The sequence below is a fragment of the Canis lupus genome, chromosome 33 (genome assembly GCF_048164855.1).
Source record: "Canis lupus baileyi chromosome 33, mCanLup2.hap1, whole genome shotgun sequence".
NCBI lineage: Eukaryota > Metazoa > Chordata > Mammalia > Carnivora > Canidae > Canis > Canis lupus.
In genome coordinates, this window is record NC_132870.1 from 8549449 (window position 1) to 8571685 (window position 22237).

The following is a 22237-nucleotide window of genomic DNA, read 5'->3' on the forward strand; positions in this document are numbered from 1 at the left end:
GGGAGAGGTTTCCATAATCTGGGTTATCTCTTTATCTCTTCTAAAAGCAAAAATGCAGAAAAGTTCTACTTCATAATGTGTGCTTCTACACATGAAGAGTGTTATATAAAACGCTACAACTAAACTTTGAAATATAAATTTCTAGTAATGCTATTGATGAAACCAAGCAATGTACCTGGGTGGAAAGACTGTGTTTATTAAGACCACTTTCCTTTCGATTCCTTCTCGATCCTGTTAACTTGGAAAGCCCAAAGCCACTGCTGACACGGGACAATTTGGACTGGGTGGTAGGCACTAAAGCTTCTCCTCGACTTATGCATTTCTTTTCATGGGCTATGAAATTAAAATTAGATTACTTTACAATTTCTCCATGTATTTATTAGTCTTAACATTTTTGCATCATGGCTACAAATCACAATTCTATAGTTTTAAAAGTGGCTTATATTACAGACACAGACATTCTCTTAGATATTACAGATTTACTTGCTGGTAATCTTGTATAACCATAGCAGCTTGACAATTAGTGTACTAACTGAATTTACATTTGGTAGAAACTTTACAGCTCTGCAATAATATGTAAACTGTATTTACAGTTTAACTGTATTCAGTTTCTATGTTAATAACAATTTATAACTCCCCACCTAAAATATTTGGTGCTGTGAATACTCTGAAATTTAGAAGGTTTTGGATTTTAAAAAAGTGATATGATACATACACTGTATTTTATAAATACTGAGGGTCAATGGTAGTAAACCATAACTGAACACATTAATATCTCTGCAGCAAAATGTGTGAATATTTACACTACGTAGAATAAAAATACATCAGGTTTTGCTACCAAGTGATTTTAGACACCAAATTCATGAAAAAAAACCTTAGGTTTTAGGGCTTTTTAAATTTCAGAATTACAGAGAAGAGACCATAGATTTGTAGCCAAGACAGTGACCATAATTACATCTGCAAGCAATGTATATGTTCCAACTTCATAGATGTCAGATGTGTAACACATTTTAGATTTAAAAAAAAAAAATCTGAGAAGAAAAGCCAAATCTCAACATAGTCATTCTAGAACGGGTGTTGCTCTTCACTAATGCTGCCATCATAACACCCTTTTGGGAAAATTTTAATTACATATCCAAAGTGCACCCATATACAACCCAGTTGCATGTAAGTCTCGTAGCCACAGGATCTCTGAGGACTCTCTTACCCAAATGATTCTGCCAACACTTTAAACCAGCTTCTTCAATGAGTGGCCTTGCTATAGCTATGTCCACGTGGCCCCTTTCGTTCACAGGTAGAGTGACTTTGAAAAGCTCCTCCAAGGCTTGTTTCTTACTATGGATCAATTCAGTCCAAACTCTGTTGACAGCTTTTATAAGAAGCTGACGTCCTAGGAAATGAAGAAAAGCCATTTATCAAAAACATATACCAACCCACTAGCTATAGCTCTCCTTCTGCTAAGTTGGGTAAACCACTTAATCACGGATATTCCTAGCCCCTAACACTTCATGATAACACTGTGAGACTTGATGATACTTACATTTGTACAAGTAATAGTACCAATGCTAATGTGGCATTTGCCATTAAGAGAGCTGCCTATCAGTAGTACTAGCTGCCTCTCATTAGAGGTGCAAATATTGCTTGAAACAGATTGCTGCTACTACTGTTTTTATTCTCTTATATTTGTTTTCTCTTTTCCCAATGATTTTTGTAAGTACTGTACATTAAAATCTTTGGGGTGGATTGATTTCTAATTGGGGTGGATTGATTTCTAATGTGCAGTGGTTAGTAGAAAGTCAGATAACTATAAGAGTGTTACATAATCCCTAGCATACTAGCTACAGTTGGGCATATTGATGTACATTCTGGAGTGACCTACTGGAGCACTGGTTGTCAATGCTGGCAGTTTCTGAAGTGAGTCTGTTGGGGGGAAGGGACAGGGTATATCTTAAAAATTGGAAATGAGGGGTGCTTAGATGGCTCAGTCAGTTAAGTATCCAACTCCTGATTTTGGCTGAGGTCATGATCTCAGGGTCATGAGATTGAGCCCCAGCGTGGAGTTCTCTCTCTCTCTCCAGCTTAAGTTCTCTCCATCTGCCTTTCTCTGCTCATACACTCATTCTCTCTTAAAAAAAAAATTGGAAATGGGGAGAATGGGGAATAAAAAAGGAAGAAAACAAACTACCTTCACTAATATCTTGGCTGTAACCACCATCTGGTTCAATGTCAGAGGGGATCATAATGTGCCATGTAGTCATGCGGGCTTCTGCTTCCAGTCCAAACCCATCCACATTGCTGAAAAATTCCAGTCAGTTTAAACTATACGAAGGAAATGATTATAGCTGAAAACCATAATGACTAAGTATAACTCTCCAGACACAAGTAAATGCTGGCTCTATCACAAAGTTCTATAATTGGCAGACAGATATTTGGCAGGTGCACAAAACAGAACTACTACTTTATCATGAAAATGCCATTTTAAAGGAATGATCTCACAAATCCACTTAACTAAATGTAATTAAACTAAACAACAGCATCAAGATGAGCATCTTAATATTTAAGGTGTTTTTTGATCATGATTAATATTTTTACCTAAAAATTACAAAGTTCCTAAGAACATTTTCCTCATATGCCTATGCACCACCTCCCCTCAGTCTCTCTCCCATCACCCTTTGCTCCAGGAGCAGTGACAAATTTGCAGTTTCCCGAAAGTGCCATATGCTTTCCTCCCCCAAGGCAATCACATAGATGGCTCTTTCTTCCTACATCACTTTCCCATCCTTTTTGGAGAGTTAACCTCCTTGTCAAACACATTCAAGTTGTAACTCAGCAGGTGTCTCTTTCCAGGTAGGAGCACCTGTTCCATGCACCCAAAGAGCCATGCTTCCAGCAGAGCACTTAGCGCACTTAGCACACTTTGCCTGGTCTGGCTTAGTTGTCTATTTTCCCTCCTAGACTGCATGTTCCAAGACCCTGCCATGAGGTCTTTCTGGCTCACATTTTATCCCAGTCCCTAATTCAATGTCCAGACATTAAATAAGTATCTGTCAAAGAATCAAGGAAAAATACTAATTACGCCCATTTAACATATACCACTGCATTTATTCATTATTCTTTCCTTTTTATCCCTCTTAACCTCCAACATTGTATACTTTGTTTATTTTAAAAGTAAACTTTTTTAAAAAAATTACATATATGACTTAAGGTGATTAATGACCAATTTAAAGACATGGAAAATTACAGAAAAAATACTCATTCTTTTATTGCAAAAATGTTACCCTTGTGTTTATATTTTCCATGAAGTTTTAAAACTGAGATTAAAAGGAAAAAAATGTTACTATCAAAAAAGTAGGACAGAGTTTTGGTGGAATGACAAATTCACGGTGGCAAACTGAATGTGAAAAAGTTACCTTCCAACATGTAGATTAATAAGGCAGTGAGCCAGACAGCTAATGAATTCTTGGTCATGGTTCCCAGGTCCCAGGATCAAGTTCCTGTTTACAGTCAGTACCCTGAGCGAATCTAGGAGAGCTACTTGCTGTGGAACGGTTTTGTGTGCCCGTGAGAACTGGTACAAGATGGTCCTATTGAGGCAGTGATAAACTGCATCAAGTGACAATCCCTGTGATCTTCTTTTTGACTAAAGGTAAGAAAGATACTTTATTTAGTAAAATAGAAACAAATGGTCTGCTTATCATTCACATATAAATATTAGCTTTATTACATACCAGGTGCCATGCTCAATACAAGGTGCTAAGTTAAAAACCAAAAAGCTCTTGCTATTATGAGGTTCAGAACCCAAGAGACACATAAGTATAATTTAATGAGATGAAAACCACATGCCCCATTGAGGAGAGCTGCTAAAACTCCTGTAGGCAGAGCAGCCTGCCTGAGTACATATGGAAGTGTAATCTAAGGAGAATCTCCTGCAACAAAAGTTTTGTTAGGGTGAATGATCTCTATTCACAATTACTGAGAAAAACAAACAAACAAACAACCAAATCTAAAATGTTAGTAAAAAAACCTTTGACATTCTAGATTGATTTCCTCACTTGTAAACTTTTCTTTGGCTTAAACACAAATTTATCTCTTAAAAAATTCTTAGATGACACGAAAGAACCTATGCACCATATGCTAATAACACGTGGTAACAGTATTTTCTAGTTTCTACGCTATGTGTTGAATAAGATTAATCACTTGTGGCAAACCAGGCCAACATTCCTAGTCAAAAGTACCACACACACACACACACACACACACCCACTCGCTCACTAAAATGACACCTTCAAAGAACTACAATGAACTCTGTGAAGATTTAATTATAAGAAGAAAATATTCCTTTCATATCAACTCTTTGTGCTCTGTAAACCTTTACATACAAATGTAGCATACTGTAAAAACAAACAAAAAAACCAAGTCATCAAATTGTATTAACTTAAAACCATATTTAAACCATAAGAAAGTTACCCAGGTATTTGTGTAGCAAAGAGCAATACCAGTGGGGAAGCCAGTGAGAGCCCAGAGCTTAAGAGAACTAGGCAACTTTACAGGGACACGCTGGTACCACCCTATGGGTAAGGAGGGGAAGGGTTAGAAGTCTATGGTTTTTACTCACTTTCAACAAGCTGAGCTTTGTTTGTATTAAATGTTAACATTATCTTATTAGTTACATTTATTTCCAATAATTTTGACACATTAGGAAAAGTTTTTCAATAAGAAAATATGTACTCTAAAACTAATAGTGACAATAGATTACCTGTGCAATTAGTTGAATTATAAAATCTATAAGAAGTTTAGATTCTTTGTTGAACATGCCTTGCCAAAGTTTGTCCACCACACGTTGTGTGAAATAAAACACATTGTTCACCAATACCTGGTAGCTTCCTCCACTGGTAATAGGCAGGGATGCATCTTCCCCTAAATTTGAGCAGGAAAAAAAAGAATCTAAGAAACTGTTATCAACCAACAGAAGACCAGAACCTCCAATAAATGAAACTAAGGCAAAATGAGTTCATCTACTACATTAAAAAATAAGACCACTAGCTCTTATGTACTACTTTAAGAAAATGATGTTCATGGCCAAAAATGACGACAAAAGTTGGAAGAAACCATTTCTGCAGGATAAAATAGTTATAGACTGAGAGTATGAAGTCTCCTACTGCCTCGAGAATGTCTGTGATAAGCAAATAGTTCCTCAACTTAAACTAGCAATGACAGAGGATCTCTGAGAAAAAAAAAAAAAAAGCTGTCAGGTTATTTGCTGTGAATAGATTCTGTATAACTAATAAAGGGTAAAACAAGTCATCAAGCAAAACTCTAGTTCTGAATGTACCTTTGAGCACAATGAAGTAATATATGCAGGAGAAGTTCAGAACAACTGTGAAAAATAAACTACAATCAGTGCCGGTGGGGCCAAAGGGGCACTTCTTCCTCCCTCCACGATTACCTTCAGTACTGTTTCTCTTCAAAAAGCTACTCCAGTGCCTTCAGCGTGTTTGCTGTGTCCATACCACTTTAACACTAATCTTCCTAACAAAATGCCCTCTGTAAGCTCCCCCTTCCTATATTCTGGAGCCCCACTGATTGTGATTATTATTCCTACTAACTCTAAATTATTCCATTATGCAAAACTCTGCATTTTGTATCTTTACATAGTAAGACTGATACTATGTAAGTAAGATTCTCAAGTGATAAAAACAAATGCAAAATTTCACTTGACACCATGCTTTGAGAGTTACACATTAAGACAATATTAAAGATTTCTTGGCAATTTTGCAAAACAAAGATAATTTAATAGGATGGAAGTTCTTTGATTAATATTATTACTGGGAACTCAAGTAACAAATATGTTAAGTCATTACTTTTCCTCCTCCTTTAAATTCTATCATTATTTTATATATAAATGTTAGCTCCACTGTAAATGTATCAAGCTTTGAATTTTTATTGTAACTAGATAGGGACATACAGAAAAAAACATCATAGTAGGTTTTGAATTTATGTCCTGGAAGCCATCCTAAAGAATAACATAGGGGTCGAGGTGCCTGGGCGGCTCAGTGGGTTAAGCATCCTAGTCTTTATTTTGGCTCAGGTCACATTCTCAGGGTCACAAGATCAAGCCCTATGTGGAGCCCTAAGCCCAGCTCCGTGCTGGGTGTGGAGCCTGCTTAAGGTTCTCTCTCTCCCTTTCTCTCTGCCTCTACCCTCCTTCAGAAAAGAGTAACATACACATACTTCTAACCCAACAATTCCACTCATGGTATTTATCTAACAGATATGTATAAATACTATATACAAGAATACAAACAAGAATATTTATTGTAGCTGTATTTCTAAGTGTCCCAACCTAGAAACTACTAAATGTCCAACAACAGCAAAATTGATACATTTATATATTCATATGATAAAATACTACAGAGTGATGAAAATAAATGGACTTTTGACCTTTGGCAATAATGTGGACAAATCTCACAAATGTGTTGAGTATACAAAGCTAGACTACAAGGAATACATGTATGAGTTCATTTATAAAGTTCAAAAGGATGCAAAGTGAATCTGTTGTTGTAGAAGTTGGGACAGTGATTCAGTGAGCAGTTATTGGGTCAGGGCAGGAGGGAAGTTTCTGGGGATGTCTATAAAGCATTTTTATCTGAGGGGCTTTATATAGTCATGATGTCATAGTTCTAATTCACAGAGCTTTATAATTTGATTAAGTATATCACAGTAGTTAATTTTTAAAAGTATTAGACATTCAGAGAAATGTAGCTTGTTTACATAATGTGGATTTTTTTTTAAAGATTTTATTTATTTATTCATGAGAGACACAGAGAGCGAGGCAAAGATACAGGCAGAGGGAGAAGCAGGCTCCCTGCGGGGAGCCCGATGCAGGACTTGATTCCAGGACCCCAGGATCATGATCTGAGCTGAAGGCAGACACTCGCCGCCACCCAAGCATCCATGTTATATGGTTAACACATTCTCTTTACTTGTCCTCTTCCTCCCACCTGAATGTACAGATGTGGACAAGCAACTGAAGTACTTCCTGTTGCTGATTCTTTATCCCAGATTCAAAGGGAAGAGCTAGATGGGCCTTTTCCTCACTACAGAAAATACCAATAAGAAGGGAAGATGCACAGAAAGGAAAGATGAAGTTAAAAAGGAGATATACTTGGGGTTTAGACAGAGAAGAAGAATGACCAGGTACTTTTAAAAAGTGGAAGTAAAACACAGTATTACCCAATAAGACATCAGCTGCAAGCAAATGGTCCATCACACTATCCAAAATATAAGTCTGGAATTCTTTTTGCTGAGTTCTTGTAGATCTTTCAGGGGAAGCCTAATCAATAAAATTTAGAATTAGAAACAGAATCAACTAAATAAAGATAAGGGTTCAATCATAGTTATATTATCATACTTACACAGTCAAATAAAAAAAACTACTGGTAAATAACAAAATATGATATGAGAGATGGTAGATATGCTTATATTTTCTTTTATTTTCTGACCACAGAATTAAAAAGAAGCAAAAGTGAAACATCATCTTCTTTTGAATCCAGTCTTCCAAAAACAATATTCTAAGCACTATAGGTATTTAATAAATATTTGATAGTATATCTCACTTCCAAAGACAGCTGGCTATTTCTAATGAGATATAGATAAAATTATAAAGCCATTAAAACAAATACCAAGCCTCAGAAATCTAGTATTCTAGTAATCAATGGGGAGGGGAATGTTTATATCAATAGGTTAGCTAAACATACAATTTAGCTCTGAGCTTCTCATGTATCAAGGAGAAAAAAAAAGATGATATGGTTTACAAAGCTTTTTATTGTGTATAAAAAGCAGCACACTAGATTGGCAGGAAGCATTCCTAAAATTGTTCTTGGAGGAATGTTCTCTGTGGGTTTTTATAAAGAGGACAATGATAACTCTATAGGTAATGCTTTTGATAACGGTTTTATACAGTCCAAAGATGATTTTAAAAATTATCTTGAATAAGAGCTTATGGCACAAAGTTAAACTACAGTCCTCAGACGGCATTTCTATTGGTAATTAGGGTAATATAATCCAGGTGCATAAACGTCAAGTATCTAACCTGTGAGGTGGGTGGCAAAGCACTGGCAGTCCAGTGGATAAAAGGTGGGAAAGATCCTTTTGTCATTCTCAAATGCCAGTGGTTTTAGTCAACTTTTGATAAGGGCTGGATATTAAACAATTCAACAAACGGACATAAATTTTTTTCTTAAAAAGAGATCTTTATGTTTTAAATACAGGCATAGCACTGATGCTTTGTAGATCCTTGAACAGATAGATTTGGGACTACGTTTATGACCATGTTACAAAAGTAGGCTTTAGACTACTGTTGTGAATTTAAAATTAAAATCTGCTCTACTTCAAAAAACCCATTTCTTTCCATTCTGATTTTCAAGATACTGATAAAGGGTTTAAAGGAGCAGTTAAAATTTAAATTCTCTATTCAAATAAAAAATCTTATTCTAGGGATTTGAAAACCAACTAAACCAAAGTTGCAACAAACATTTTTCTGTTTTCCTTGTAAGACATATTTATTTTGTTTTAAAATGACAAAATATGGGCCTTAAATAGTTAAAATAGTACTAGTGTTACAAGGAGACAAGCTGTATTACTCAAATCTTAAAACAAATCAATGTCCCAATAAAGAATGATGAATGAAAAAACAAAATAGTACTACTGTTCAGGAATTTGGTCTGGTATTAGAATAATTTAGGAAAAAGTGAAGGACATGTCATGTTGTTTTTGATCTTAATAAATTTTCCTGTGTGGTTGAACAGATTAATAACAATGGTCAGCAGGAGAGCCCTGGTCACCCATGCCCTGCTTATTCCTCATGCTGATGGTACAGTGAGACCCCATCCCTGCCAAATGAAGAGCAAATGAGAATGTTTTAAGTGGTAAGCAGCAGATTGATTAGATCTTTGAGGATTACCTTGTAATCAGATCAGAGACCATTTTATCAAATAGCTTGAGCTGATCAAAGTTTACCAGAGTAAGGCTCTCCACTCACAGGAGGATTTGAATACTCCTGAAGATGACAGTGTTCATTCTGGATCATAATAACTAAAGGTGGTTAATGGGTAAGTAATAATGAGCAGAGTTTATCAAAACTTAACTAGACAAAGTTTTGGGGTCTACAAACAGAGGGACCACAGGACACAGAGAAGTAGCTTCATTAACAATTTTTATCTTTACTTAATTAAGAAATATTATTTTGCATTCTGCAAGGATTTAAGGCTGGCTCAGTCACCAATTGACATTTAATCCTCTGAATCCCCTCACAGAAGCTGATATAGGAGTGATTATGACCCAGAATTTATACTTGTCATCGGCTCTAATTGCTGAGTTTAAATGTTATTGGTGACATTTATTGTAGCTTTTTTCCTAGCTTTTTAAGGATTTAAGACTATACAAATACATGCACAGTGTCTCAGAGGTGTTTTTTAAAAAAAAAAACATTCTATGGACTTACTATTATGTACCAGATACAGTGCTTAGTTTTATGTACATTATCTCAATCTGCAAAATATCTCTCTGAAGTAGATACTATCACATTTCAGAGATACAGTAACTGAGGCTTAGAGTGGTTAAGTCACAACAAGGATTCAAACCTCAGTTTCTTTGATGGTAAAGTCCATGGCCTCACCTGCTATACCATACGCTTCCAGCTTTACTAAAAGTCTCCATAGTGAAGTTAACAAATGCACAAGAGCAACTCTGCTACAATCTCCTCATCAATCTTTTAGATAAACCTGGTTGGCTGCACCAGATAACTGGGATGAGTTCAGGGCAGAAGGAAGATAGGGTGAGCACTATGATCTGTTCTGGCTTGTGGCCGTCAGATGCCTTCCCTATAGAAACAGGGAAGCCAGTCAATACCAGTATTCAAAAATATCACAGCCTCCTTTTTGCAGCCTATAGACGCTGTGCAGAATCTGTGCGTGCACAGGCCAGATAGCCCATGGAGCCTGCTGCTCACATTCAGGGCAACGTGGCTCTGAGAGGAAGACTTTTCGTATCCTGTGGTTTCTGTAACGGGCTGAAGCCCTTAAGAGGATTTTGAGCTTCTTCACTCTGGCTGCAGTATTCCTCTTAACTGATTTCTTCTCTCAGGTATGTTATCGAGCTCTCTTTGCCCCCTTTTGCTACCTTTTGTTTACTGTCCTATAGTCACCCAGGGTGGATTTCACACTGATTTGAATGGGGAAGTCTTTTAGAAGATGGCTGGAATACAGTCTTAACTCCCGAGACCATGGAGAAGTACATATGGCATCAGACAAGCACACTTCAACCCAGCCCCCTTAGCTCCATTATCTTTCGGGTATAGCCAAAACCTTTTCTATCTACTTTCCTGCCACCATGGTGGCATTTGTGTGTAGCAAATTCACTGGACCCTCCATTAGACACGGTGGTGACAGCAGAGACACACATGAGTTGGGAGCAGGGCTACTGGACATCCACAGGTATATGACAGTATAGGTCACTGCATTTTCTGAGTAAGCCTTACGTGCCAGGTCTTCTGTTAGAATCTTCAATGTATTATCTTATTTAATTCTCACAGCAGTCCTCAGAGACAGATTCTATTTTATACCATTTGAGAAGTGGGCAAACTATAAGGGGTGAAGAGAACTAAGAATGGCCAAGGTCACACAGCTATAACCAGCATACATTTCCCAAAACAGTTTTTGCTGGTGATTTACATACACTTAACTCCCACAAAAATCACATAGGGGAGATTGTATATAAATTATTTCCCAGAGAATGGACTGAGCTCAGTGAGATGAAAATTCTTATATAATAAATAACAGGGCTAGAATTCAAAATAGGTATTTCTCACTCCAAAACCTCTGCTCTATCAATTACGCCATACTATCTCCTCTGTACTTGGCCTCAGTGTCACACTCTGGCCAGCCTGTATGAATGGGAATCTTATTTTTATAAACTACTAATAAAGATAATTTCACACATTCTTTTGTAGATCAAATCAAGTGGATACTCTCATGGTGAGAATCTTACAGTCCTAAGACTGAAGATGGTCTGCCTCAAATGTACCAAACTGAAAATAAGTTGGTTCAAACCCCATCCTTTATGTGTAGGTAAATGGTAAATATACAGGATAATTCTCTTCTTGAACTTCTTCAGAGATAAAGACTTTATAATCCCAACGTTCAAAATCATATGCTTGCCATTCACTTTTTTACACCATAGGAAGACATGAGGTGCAATAAATGTTTTGTATGTTTATTCTGTACTTGTGTAGTAGAGTTGAAGGTCCTCAAGGTATTAAGTTAACTTTTAAAAGCAAATGTGTATCTCTTATTAGACGATATCGTATTTTCCTGTTTGAGTACTGCCAGGATGTAGTTATAGTTAAATGATTAAAAAATACACAAAAGAATACATAAAAAAACTGTACTAATTCTGTGAGAGATTAAAGGACATGTGAAAGGTGGTGACTAATTTTAAGGAGTTTATAATCTACCTGGGAATTTCAATCTTGACATTCCCTGTTTCTCCCTGAAATATAACACTAGCATCCCTGACTTCCCAGTACAGATACAATTCCACTATAGGGCAAATTACTATCCACAACAAAGAGAGTATTAACTAAAGGTTAACACATGCTATATCAAATCTTCTTTTTGAAAAATATAGAAAACCAAAATAAAAGACAATTATATCATTTATTCAAGGCTAGTTAGTTAGCTATCAGGGTTTCTACAAGACTGAAAATTCTATTACTGGATAGATCTCTCCATATATTCCATACATGTGTATTTCATTATTTGGCTCAGTTGTGCTTTCTTACACACACTTCTTCTGAACTTTATTATCCTGTTATGTCTTGATCACCATTTCATTTTGCATAGAGTGCTTCAAATTCTTACCCAATACACTAAGGTTCTAGCCATCTTGCTTCTTAAAGTTTCCAAGGAGGGGGGAAAAAAGAGTTTCCAAGGATGACAAGCTCTACTAGGCATGCTTTTAAATCCACCAAATGAATTATTGATGATAGTGATTATTTTTCTGCCAATATTAAACATTGTGGTCCTGGTTAAAATGCTTAGCATGACTGGTATCTAAATTACATCAGCAATTTCTTTTAACTGACTGAACAGAGACATTTTCACATGAACAGGATAAAATATCTCCTGCAGTTTTAAGGTTTCAAATAAAAATATTAACTGTGTTAGCCACTAGAGGGAGCAGAGAAAGTGCAGATTCGGTTGCCAAATGGCTGAGAGCATATGGGAAGTTCCTCAGAGAGAAAAGCAGTTAGTCTTTTGCCCTGACTGAATCTTTAGAGAGCTAACGTTATTATTTTCAGAGATGTAGAATGAATGGACTGCTTGACCCTACCTATATGAATTGACCAAAAGAATATGAATGTACAGGCAACTAGTCATATACTAAATTCTCTTCCTTTGATCTTTCGAGATTTTTTCCTAGGTGAACATTTGGTTTTCAGGGATGATCAATTTCTAGAGCCAGCAATATGGCCACTTAGGGCTCATTTTTGATGTGTCAGCTGATCTGTATCATTTATTAGGAAAATGGACAAGAGCAATGTAGTAAATGTGTCCCTCCAAATTCATATGGCAAAGCTCTAACCATCAATGTGATGGCATTAAGAGATGGAGCCATCAGAAAGTAATTAGGTTTAGATGAGGTCATGATGGTGGAGTGCTCATGAGAAGATTAGTGCCCTTAGAAGAAAAAGAAACACCAGAGCTTGCTCTTGTGCTCACTCTTTCTCTCTCTCCCTCTGCCATGTGAGAGTATAGCAAGGCAGCCATCTACAAGCCAGGAAGAGGGCACCAAAACTTCACCAAGCTGCCACCTTGATGTCAAGATTTCTGTCTCTGGAACTGTGAAAAATAAATGTCTGTTACTTACTTAAGCCACATAGTCTATGGTATTTGGTATAGCAGTCCGAGCTAAGACAGCAAGCAACCTAGAACTTTGCTGCCTTGGGGAAATTTCAGTAAGTGCATATTAAGCAAATACTGTGTGCAATGCACCATGTTTTAAGCTGCACAGGACCCCAAGAGCAATAATACCTGATAATATTACAGAAGTGGGACGGAAGTAGGGAGTTATAAGCTGAGGAGACAAGGTCGCTGTGAGTGGCATGAGAAGGTGTTGGTACATGAAGGCCCACGGGCCAAATCCAGCCTATGTCTGTTTTTGTGGCAAAGTCTTACTGAAACAGCCATGCTCACTCATTTATGTATTGTCATTGGCTGTTTTCTAGCTATAATGTTATAGTTGAATAGTTTTATAACAGAGACTGCATGGCCTGTAAAGCTTGGAATATTTACTCTTTGGCCCTTTACAGAAGAGTCTATCAATTCCTGCCTAGGGAAAGGATGATAAAGGGCTGAATTAGGGATACGCTTGTGGGAATGGAAAGAAAATAAGTTGTTAGAGTATATAGCATATCTGAGATTTAAAAAAATTCCCATAGTCTGTGATATGCTCTGCCTGTACAACCCAAAATATGAAATCTGAAAGGCATCTGGCATAAAATGTGCTTGGTTATTAATGTTCTAAGTATAAAAACTACACAAGAGATGTAAATGCATTTTTTTTTCTTTACCTCCAACAAAAGATCAATTAGTGGAGTCTGCTTGCTGGCAGGAGTAAGACAGAGGTTGTCAATTATTAAGACTCGCATGAAGTCAAAAACAAATTTTTTGGCTGGGTGATTGGTCAGATAGGTCTTTGTGCCCACATTGCAATATTCTGACTGGCTTCTGTTCATCCCCGTGTCTGCTGCAAAGGCTTTAAATTCTTCTGCTGGAGATCCAACTTCATCATCAAGATCAGTCACCTGGTAAAATCAAGCAGGAGTATAGGCTAATCATATTTGATTTTATATGATATTTTCACTTTCATGTTTCCTAAAAACTAAATTATAGTAGCAACAGTATTTCCCTTCAGTCTTTTACCTCGTATTAAGCTATTCAATACATTACTTCACTTTGCTTATTTAACTCTCATTTCTAGGTAGCAACCGGGAACCACATGTCATGGTTACTTAATGCATGGTCTTTCTGATATTAAGCTGACCAGTCACTAACCGTGTATCTGTTTTATGTTGAATTTTAGCTCTATTGTGGATAACTGTGCTTAAAATAAATGAAATGAGAACGACATTATTTGCATATTGAAATACAGCTACTGAGAAGTCAAATGTCACAGAATTTCAGAGAAAGATCTGGCACAATGGTAGCACCTAAGGGCTGATCCGTTTTTGCAAATTAAGAAAACCCCAGATCAATAAACAAAATAAAACCAGGGCTGATTTTGAGCCAACAGGAAAAAAAAAAAAAAAAGACCAAAAGACAGATTATAAATTGCTAAGAAGGAAAAGGTGTTGAAATAATATTAATTGTCTGTTTAAAAAAAAATATATATATATATATAAATCCTATATACATATGGATGTGGCTATATACATATTTATATATAGGATTTAAAAATTACAAACAAGCCAAGGTATTAAGGTCATGTGTTTTATTTCTCTTTCTCCTAAAATTCCTCACATTTTTATAATGAGTTTTTCACCTTTATACATGAGGAAAAATTAGTATGAACAAGGCAGTTTATTTTAGACCCTAGAATAAGTGGTAAAATAGAAAACATCATGAAATTCTGAAGTGTATGGAGTGGTAACTGTCTCTGGAGCTTTGTTTTAAAGGACAGAAGAAGTACCTGTATTACCTATGACTATAGTCTAATAATTTTCTATTAAAATACTATAAAATATTTTAAAAGTTGAACAAAATAAGAAAAGCTGAACGAAGAAGACAAACACAGACCTCATTTTTGTATAAAGACAACCAATCCTATAATTAATCTGTAAAGACTAAGTCTAGGAGATGCCTAATTTCTGAAATAAATAAAGTGGAGACCAATTCAGACTGACCAGAGTTCTGTGACTTGGATACGACATTTCACAACAACACTGCTATGAGCACATAAAGCAAGAAATGGTCTGCGATGACTTGAAGAGGGAAGTGATTAACCAAGGATTTGCAAGAACACAGTACACAAAACAGGAAGTAGGGTTCACTTCTATTTTAGGGAAAGCAGAAGGAGAGTGTGGGGAGGCGACACCAGACAATAATGTGAGAGGTGAGGCTATAACTTGGTCAAAAGCTTAAAAGACTGGGAAGAAAATGCTGCTAACCATTGGAGCCGAGTAATTCCAGTTTGACATTCCCTCTGCCCCCTTTCCTACCATCTCTGAGTAAGGGCGGATGTTGAAGGGGAAGACCGTGGCTGCTAATGCACACAGGAAGTCAGGGCTCATCCACATGGAAGCCAGGTCGGGAACGTTGTGATATAAGTATCTAAAGAACTGCATCAGGGTCACAGGATATTCTCGGAGCCAAGATCCCTCTTCTTCTGATTGCCAAGGCTGTCATGGGGACAAGAAGAGAAATAATATGTTAGAAAAACTGACACTGCTAAAAATTGCTTTAAAAATACATTACTCACTGCTTTTCTAAAACTGGGTATGTTGATGGTTCAGAACTCTTACGAACTACACACATGAGCAAATATACATAAACAAATCTAGAAATGAGCTAAAACAAACACAATTCTCCTAGAGACTGGCAGAAGGTTTCTCTATGCACTGATATACTCACAGCTCAGTAACTGGAGTCAGTGGTTTTGATTATTTATCATTATCACCATGAGTATAGTTGGTGCCAGTAGTGGCTGTATTATCCACAAAGCTGTCCCATCCTCCATCATGTGAGAATTAGGAGTAACATAAAAGATGGGGAAGTTACTTCACCTTTCTGAACCTCACACTGTCATATGTAAAATGACAAGAATAACACTTCCAACAATATTCAACTGTAATATTATGATTTATAATAAGAAATATATACTTGGTCTTTTTCCCATCCCATTCTTGGCACAGAGGTACTAAAACCCTTGGAATGTCCTGAGTAAGAAGGGACACAAAGGTGTCTTTCATTAATCATAACAAACCCCTTTCAACCACAGCTGAGTTAATGTTAATGATCAGGCTTAAGGAAAGCCCTGAAAGATAGAGGCTTGCCAGGGAACCAACCACCTGATTAGAGGGTTAGAACTTTCAGAACTAGAGCTCTGCACTTCCTAACTTCTAGGAAGGGGAGAGGGACTGGAGATTGAGTTCAGTCACCAGTGGCCAATGATTCAATCACGTCTATGAAATGTAGCCTGCATAAAACCCCTAAAGAACAGGGTTTGGAGAGCTTCTACGTTGATGGACAGAGGTGCTGGGAGAACAACAGGTGGAGAGGACATGGAAGCTCTGTGTCCTTCCCTATACCTTACACTCTACATCTCTCCCATCTGGCTGTTCCTGAGTCATATCCTTTTATAATAAATTGGTAATCTAGTAAGTAAAATGATTTCCTGAGTGATTTGGGAACCTCCAATTTATAGCTGGCAGGTCAGAAGCACAGGTAACAACATGGACTTTTGACTGGCATCTGATGTGGGGGTAGGGAACTACAGTCTGGTAGGAATGATGCTATCTCCAGGTGAACAGCATCGGAACTGAACTGAGCTGTGGACACCCAGCTAGTGTGGTAAACACCCCCATGTATTTTGTGACCATAGTGTCAGAAGTAAAGCAGTGTTATAGCAGAATGTTGGGAGTGGAGGAGACACATAAGAGTGTGTTTTTTCCTTAAGAGCAATACAACAGAGTAGCCCAGGTGGCTCAGCGGTTTAGCGCCTGCCTTCAGCCCAGGGCCTGATCCTGGAGACCGGGGATCGAGTCCCACATCGGGCTCCCTGCATGGAGCCTGCTTCTCCCTCTGCCTGTGTCTCTGCCTCTCTCTCCCTGTCTGTGTGTCATGAATAAGTCAATAAAATCTTTTAAAAAATAAAATAAAATCATAAAAAAAGAGCAATACAACAATAACGATGATGATAAAAGGAAGAAAGGGGACGCCTGAGTGGCTCAATCAGTTAAGGAACTGACTCTTGGTTTTGACTCAGGTCACAAGCTCTGGTCCAGAGATGGAGCCCATGTGGGCCAGCGGTGGAGCCTCACCTATAGGGCTCTGTGCTCAGCGGTGACGCAGCTTGCCCTTTCCTCCTCTCTATGCCCCTCCCCACCCTGTTAGTGCATTCTTGCTTTCTTTCTCTCTCTAAAATAAATAAATAAATCTTTAAAAATGGGGGGGGGGGACGACAATACCAATCTTCTGATACTTGCCCAGAGTTGAGTTTTTTGAACTTAGATTTTTATGTTTATGAAAAGGAGCCAAAATAAGAGTCCCAAAGCATCCTAAATTGATACAATGTAATGTCCTTTTCTAAGATGACATAGGAATAGTTTTGACTATAATTAAGTTTGTCAGTGCTTGTAATCCAGAGAGTCCAGTTAGTAATTCCTCTTATAATGTGATCTTAAATTGTATAAGCAAATTAAGTCATTTTTCACAGTATTCCTGTGAGATAAATAGGAACATACATTTCGTCACTTAGTCTTCCAATTCTTCATCTCTAAGTTAGAAATAATAATAATAGAAAAAACAGAAATATATTTTTAACCTTTAAATGAAAGTGATTTTCAAGTAACATATTGCAATGACATATACTATAACATATATTCATTATATACATGTATACATTGTAATATACATTTTATAACACTAATAACATCAATTAACACTTATGAAGCACTTACTACATACCAGGTACTCTTGTAAGTGCTTTGTGTATATACTAATTCCTCATTAAAACCTCAGAGCAACCCTAAGAGATAAGTTCTCTTAACATCAGCATTTTATACATGTGGAAACTGAGGCATATAGAGGTTAGCATGTCTTAAGTATCAGACATGGGATTTGAATCCAGGCAGAGGTTCAGAGTCCATGGTCTAACCAACTGCACCGTCCATCCTTACAGTAGAGATAACAAAACAGAGAGGCTGAGCTTCCAGAGACCATGCAGGTAATAAACAGTTATGTTACCGAAGGATTCTTCTATTTAAATAAATGAGGGATCCCTGGGTGGCTCAGCGGTTCAGTGCCTGCCTTTGGCCCAGGGCGTGATTCTGGAGACCCGGGATCAAGTCCCGCATCAGGCTCCCTGAATAAAGCCTGCTTCTCCCCTCTGCCTGGGTCTCTGCCCACACCCCCCCATGTGTGTGTCTGTCATGAATAAATAAATAAACTCTTTAAAAATATATACATATCACAGGCAGGAGGAAGTACCAGCAGGTTTAAGTATGTCTGTAAACTTACTGAATTCAGCATGCTGCGGAGCATCCCCAATAATAAAAAAGCAGCTTCTGTGCACACATTATGGATAGAAGAGACCACAGTTCCACTGGAGGCAGGAACTCCAAAGATGAATGTCCAAATGGAATCTAAATCAAACTGCAGAGGTCAAAGTGAATGAAGATTAGCCACTGTCAATTTTTTCACCTAGAGTCCCTTACAAGTTCCAATATTCTAAAACTTCAAAACTAATTAGGTTTTTTTCAAAGTGATCAATGATGGAGAGAGAGAGATCTAACATTCTTCCCTCCTAAATTTTGAAAATTTGTATATTTTTACATTTATAAAGAAAAGAGAATACTATGTATCATCCTGTCTTAGGTACCTATGTTAAAAAGATTGTTTTCTACTTTTTTTCTATAACGAAAACAAACAAAAAGAAAGTACATGCTAATTAACCAGGAGATCACATTATAGAACTGAGGATTTTAAGCCCAATCTTTTAAAAAAGCACGTGGGACTCACTTTTTTCCCCCTCTCCTAGCAATGTTCTAATTCACTTTTAGGTTACATACAGATAAGATTTGACGAAATAAAAATCAGTTGAGGAGACTTATTCACAGCACTTTTATATAACACTTTATGACTATGGTGTCATGCTTATTTTGAAAAATTATATAACCAACCAAACTCTGTTAAGCCTGAATCTGTATTGTGACTTAATGTAAAGGTACAGACTTTGTTTTGGTTTAAAAGGTTTTGTCAATTACTAGAATAGATCTGAATTAGCATTTGGCTTTATGATGGAAGTATAGTAATTGAGTTGAAAACTAAATTCCTAAGTCTTCACAGTGCCAAAAACGTAAGCTATATATAGATATCCACAATAGTCTTCAACTAGGATTCAAATAAAGCTTTAGTGTTTTCCTAAAGTGGATGTCACCAATCATTAAGAAATTTAAAACATTTTTGTAATCAGAACTCTCTTTATTTTTCGTTCTATAGAAATGACATTATACTTTTAGATAAAATCACATCACTTGGATTCTTCACGTCACCATTAAAATACCACCCAAAGTCTTTATGCACACAGGATCATATAGAGTAATCAAAAACAAAACAAAACAAAACAAAACAACACAAGACAAAACCAAAAAACCAAATAGGGAAAAAGGACTTTTTGCAAAAGTTTTCTACAGTATCTTCAGATTTTTCCTCCCAAATCAAATTCTAACTGTGAGAAAGGGATGGAAGCCTTTCGGTTTTACTGTGAGTAACCGATCACCATGTGGTGATTTTCCGGCACATATAATCACACTTACGCCTTACTAGATAATTCCTACCTGGCAACCCTGCTTACATCGGCTGCTGATGACAGGCACACTGACCTGCAGGTTCTCAGGCAGCTCACTAACTGGCTGCTGTAGAAACAATGCCATGAGGAGAAAATAGAGAGCAGGGACATTAGTGTGTTTAGGAAGGAATGACTGAAGAACTGGGAAACCAGGAAAATGACAAGCATCCCGGTTAATCTCCCTGACCGTCGATCTCCCGCCAGCACTCCTGCCCACATTGAATCCTAAGAGGAGAGGAAACGTAACAGTAAGTACAAGATGAATAATTGATTGTCATGCTGTATTAACAAAGAAAGGAGTAATTCAGTACATGTGACATTTCTACCCAGAATATCCGTATTAATACAATTAACTATTCCATTGTTGAATTAATCTTCCAGTTAAAAGTTCTACTTTACTATCTCTGATTTCAGCAAGCCTGTCTATTGGAGTACAGGTCTTGAAAAATACTTGAGACAATCAGATACATGAGGTAATGTAAATTCTCCTCATTAAAACAATGCCCTCGTGAGCTCTAAAATTTCCCTAAGAAGAAAATAAAATTCAAAATGTGGCCAAAATTTAGGATATACAAAAATGTACCTTAAAAAACAAAAATTGCCGTAATTATATTTAGCATGTAATTATAATTAACTATATTTAGTTAATATGTCATTTGTCCTGAAGATCATGTTAAACTAGTTGATTGCAAATTATGTACAAGTTTTGAGACAAGACAAAATAAAATAAATCCTTCCTCACAACATGATCCGTGATTCTGCTGGAAGGTTGCCCAGCGCTGGGACAGCAAATCTGAGCCTGCTGTGACTGTGGCTATCTGAATGAACATGCAGGGTTCTTCCTAGAAATACAGCTCTGCTAGGAAATGGTCAGTGTTTATGGATGTGGCTTACATAGCATCTTTCTGTCAATCCTGATCCTTTGGTTATGTAACTAATCAGGATACAACTATAAATTTAACATTTAGTCCTTTTGCCTCCCCATACCTAGTGCAATGCTTGGCACAGAATAAGTGTTGGCCAGAGTTTCAATGTAAAACTCATATGAAGAGCAACCAAGAGAAGGATTTTTACCCTGAAGCAATTTTGATTTCAAATGAATATTCATTTTTTTCTTACAATTTGTTTTTTTCTAGGATGAAGTGAGCACATATTTGCTACTATTTAAAATAATAAAAGAGAAGTTCGTCTAGCTAGCTTTTTAATGATTTCATCCTAAGCAACTGCTTACTGTGATGTGAATTAATGTTCTGAAGTTTTTTCTAATTAAAAAACTGCATAGCAATTTGCCAATCTCTTTCATATTATCATCTCATTTCTCAAACAATAAATCTGTGAGTTAGAAATTGCTATGATTATTTTTATATGGATGGAAATAAGTTTATGTGGAAAATATGCAATTTGTTCAAAGTCACAAAGCTGAAGAGTGGTGGCCCTAGGACTCCAGTAAGTATGTCTCTATTTTAGCAAGAGAGACTAAAGTAAGGAGACTCCAGCCCGATGTCTCTATTTTAGAGTTTGTAAAGTTACACTGTCTCCCTTGGCCTTCTTAAGGACACTGGCACATTTCTGAAAGACTGGCTGCAGTGGGACACTGGTGGTTTTTGCTTATAGTGAATTCTAAGCTACAAAAAAAAAAGTCTTGAGTTTTAAGAAGTCAGAAGACATAAAGTGATAATTTTATACATTAAATAGGAAAATAAATTTTGAACAAATCACAGGTCCTAAATGAAAACTAGTACCAGCATTTATTTCCTTTCTAAATTCTCACATTCTACTTTTCCCTATAATTAATTTTAAGGAATACTTAGTATGTTACTAACAATTAAGATTCAAGTTAAAGCTATGCAGAAGGTATTTTATAAAGAAAAATTTTATAAAAACTAATAAATGTGAATAAAACATGCAAGAACAGGTTGCTCATCACATCAAATAGAATCAAATTATATATATATAATATTATATATATATCTGTCTACAAATATGTGTGTTATCACACAGGTATTTAGGAAAATTAAATTGAATCAAATTTATATTAAACTTAAATTCCTAGATTTCTTTTTTAGAATAAGAGAAGCATATGCAATTTGTAAGCAGAATGAAGGACAAACAAATTCTAAGGCACGAAGTCAGGTAGGTCAGATACAGAAAAAGCATCTTTTTCTGATATTACTGAAGTGACACAGGTCAGACAAAAGAACAGGATTACCATTTAGAAGACAGCTACTTAGACACTATTATTGTCTGACTCAGGAACCTAATGCACTTAACAGTGTTACTTTCCTAGTTAGAGAAATCAATCCTTAATTTGTATTTATTAGGCTTATTTCTTATAAAGTATAACTTATGATAAAATATACATCTGCCTCCAGAATCATGAAGCTCAAAGGAGATGACACATGTTAAAAGACTTTGGCAAACCACAATGTGCTGTATGAATCTTAGGTGTTAACACTACTGTGGGTGGTTTTGGCTTTTGATGAGAAACAGTGCTATCAATTAGTATTTAAAACTCTCACATTCAACAGAACACACATTCAGCAGAATTCACATTTATTGCTTACTCTCCTAGCAGCTATCATTAAGGTCAACGAGTGAAATCTCTTGCTAT

The 22237-nt window shown here is 36.6% G+C and overlaps 1 protein-coding gene across 9 annotated transcripts in view; it reads right to left on the reverse strand.

The window, feature by feature from the left end:
- Positions 1-22237, reverse strand: part of WDFY3 (WD repeat and FYVE domain containing 3) — a 234280-nt gene that overhangs the window by 64610 nt on the left and 147433 nt on the right. For 4 of the 9 annotated variants that reach the window (XM_072810770.1, XM_072810772.1, XM_072810771.1 and 1 more), the window contains 10 exons: positions 19616-19851; positions 18297-18431; positions 15227-15457; positions 13631-13864; positions 7234-7333; positions 4757-4917; positions 3411-3640; positions 2186-2295; positions 1208-1390; positions 176-333 (listed from right to left, as the gene is read on the reverse strand). In XM_072810770.1, coding sequence (XP_072666871.1) covers positions 176-333; positions 1208-1390; positions 2186-2295; positions 3411-3640; positions 4757-4917; positions 7234-7333; positions 13631-13864; positions 15227-15457; positions 18297-18431; positions 19616-19851 — 1778 coding nt within the window. The remainder of the gene's footprint in view (positions 1-175; positions 334-1207; positions 1391-2185; positions 2296-3410; positions 3641-4756; positions 4918-7233; positions 7334-13630; positions 13865-15226; positions 15458-18296; positions 18432-19615; positions 19852-22237) is intronic. The other 5 variants (XM_072810775.1, XM_072810774.1, XM_072810769.1 and 2 more) reach the window with 3 other exon arrangements.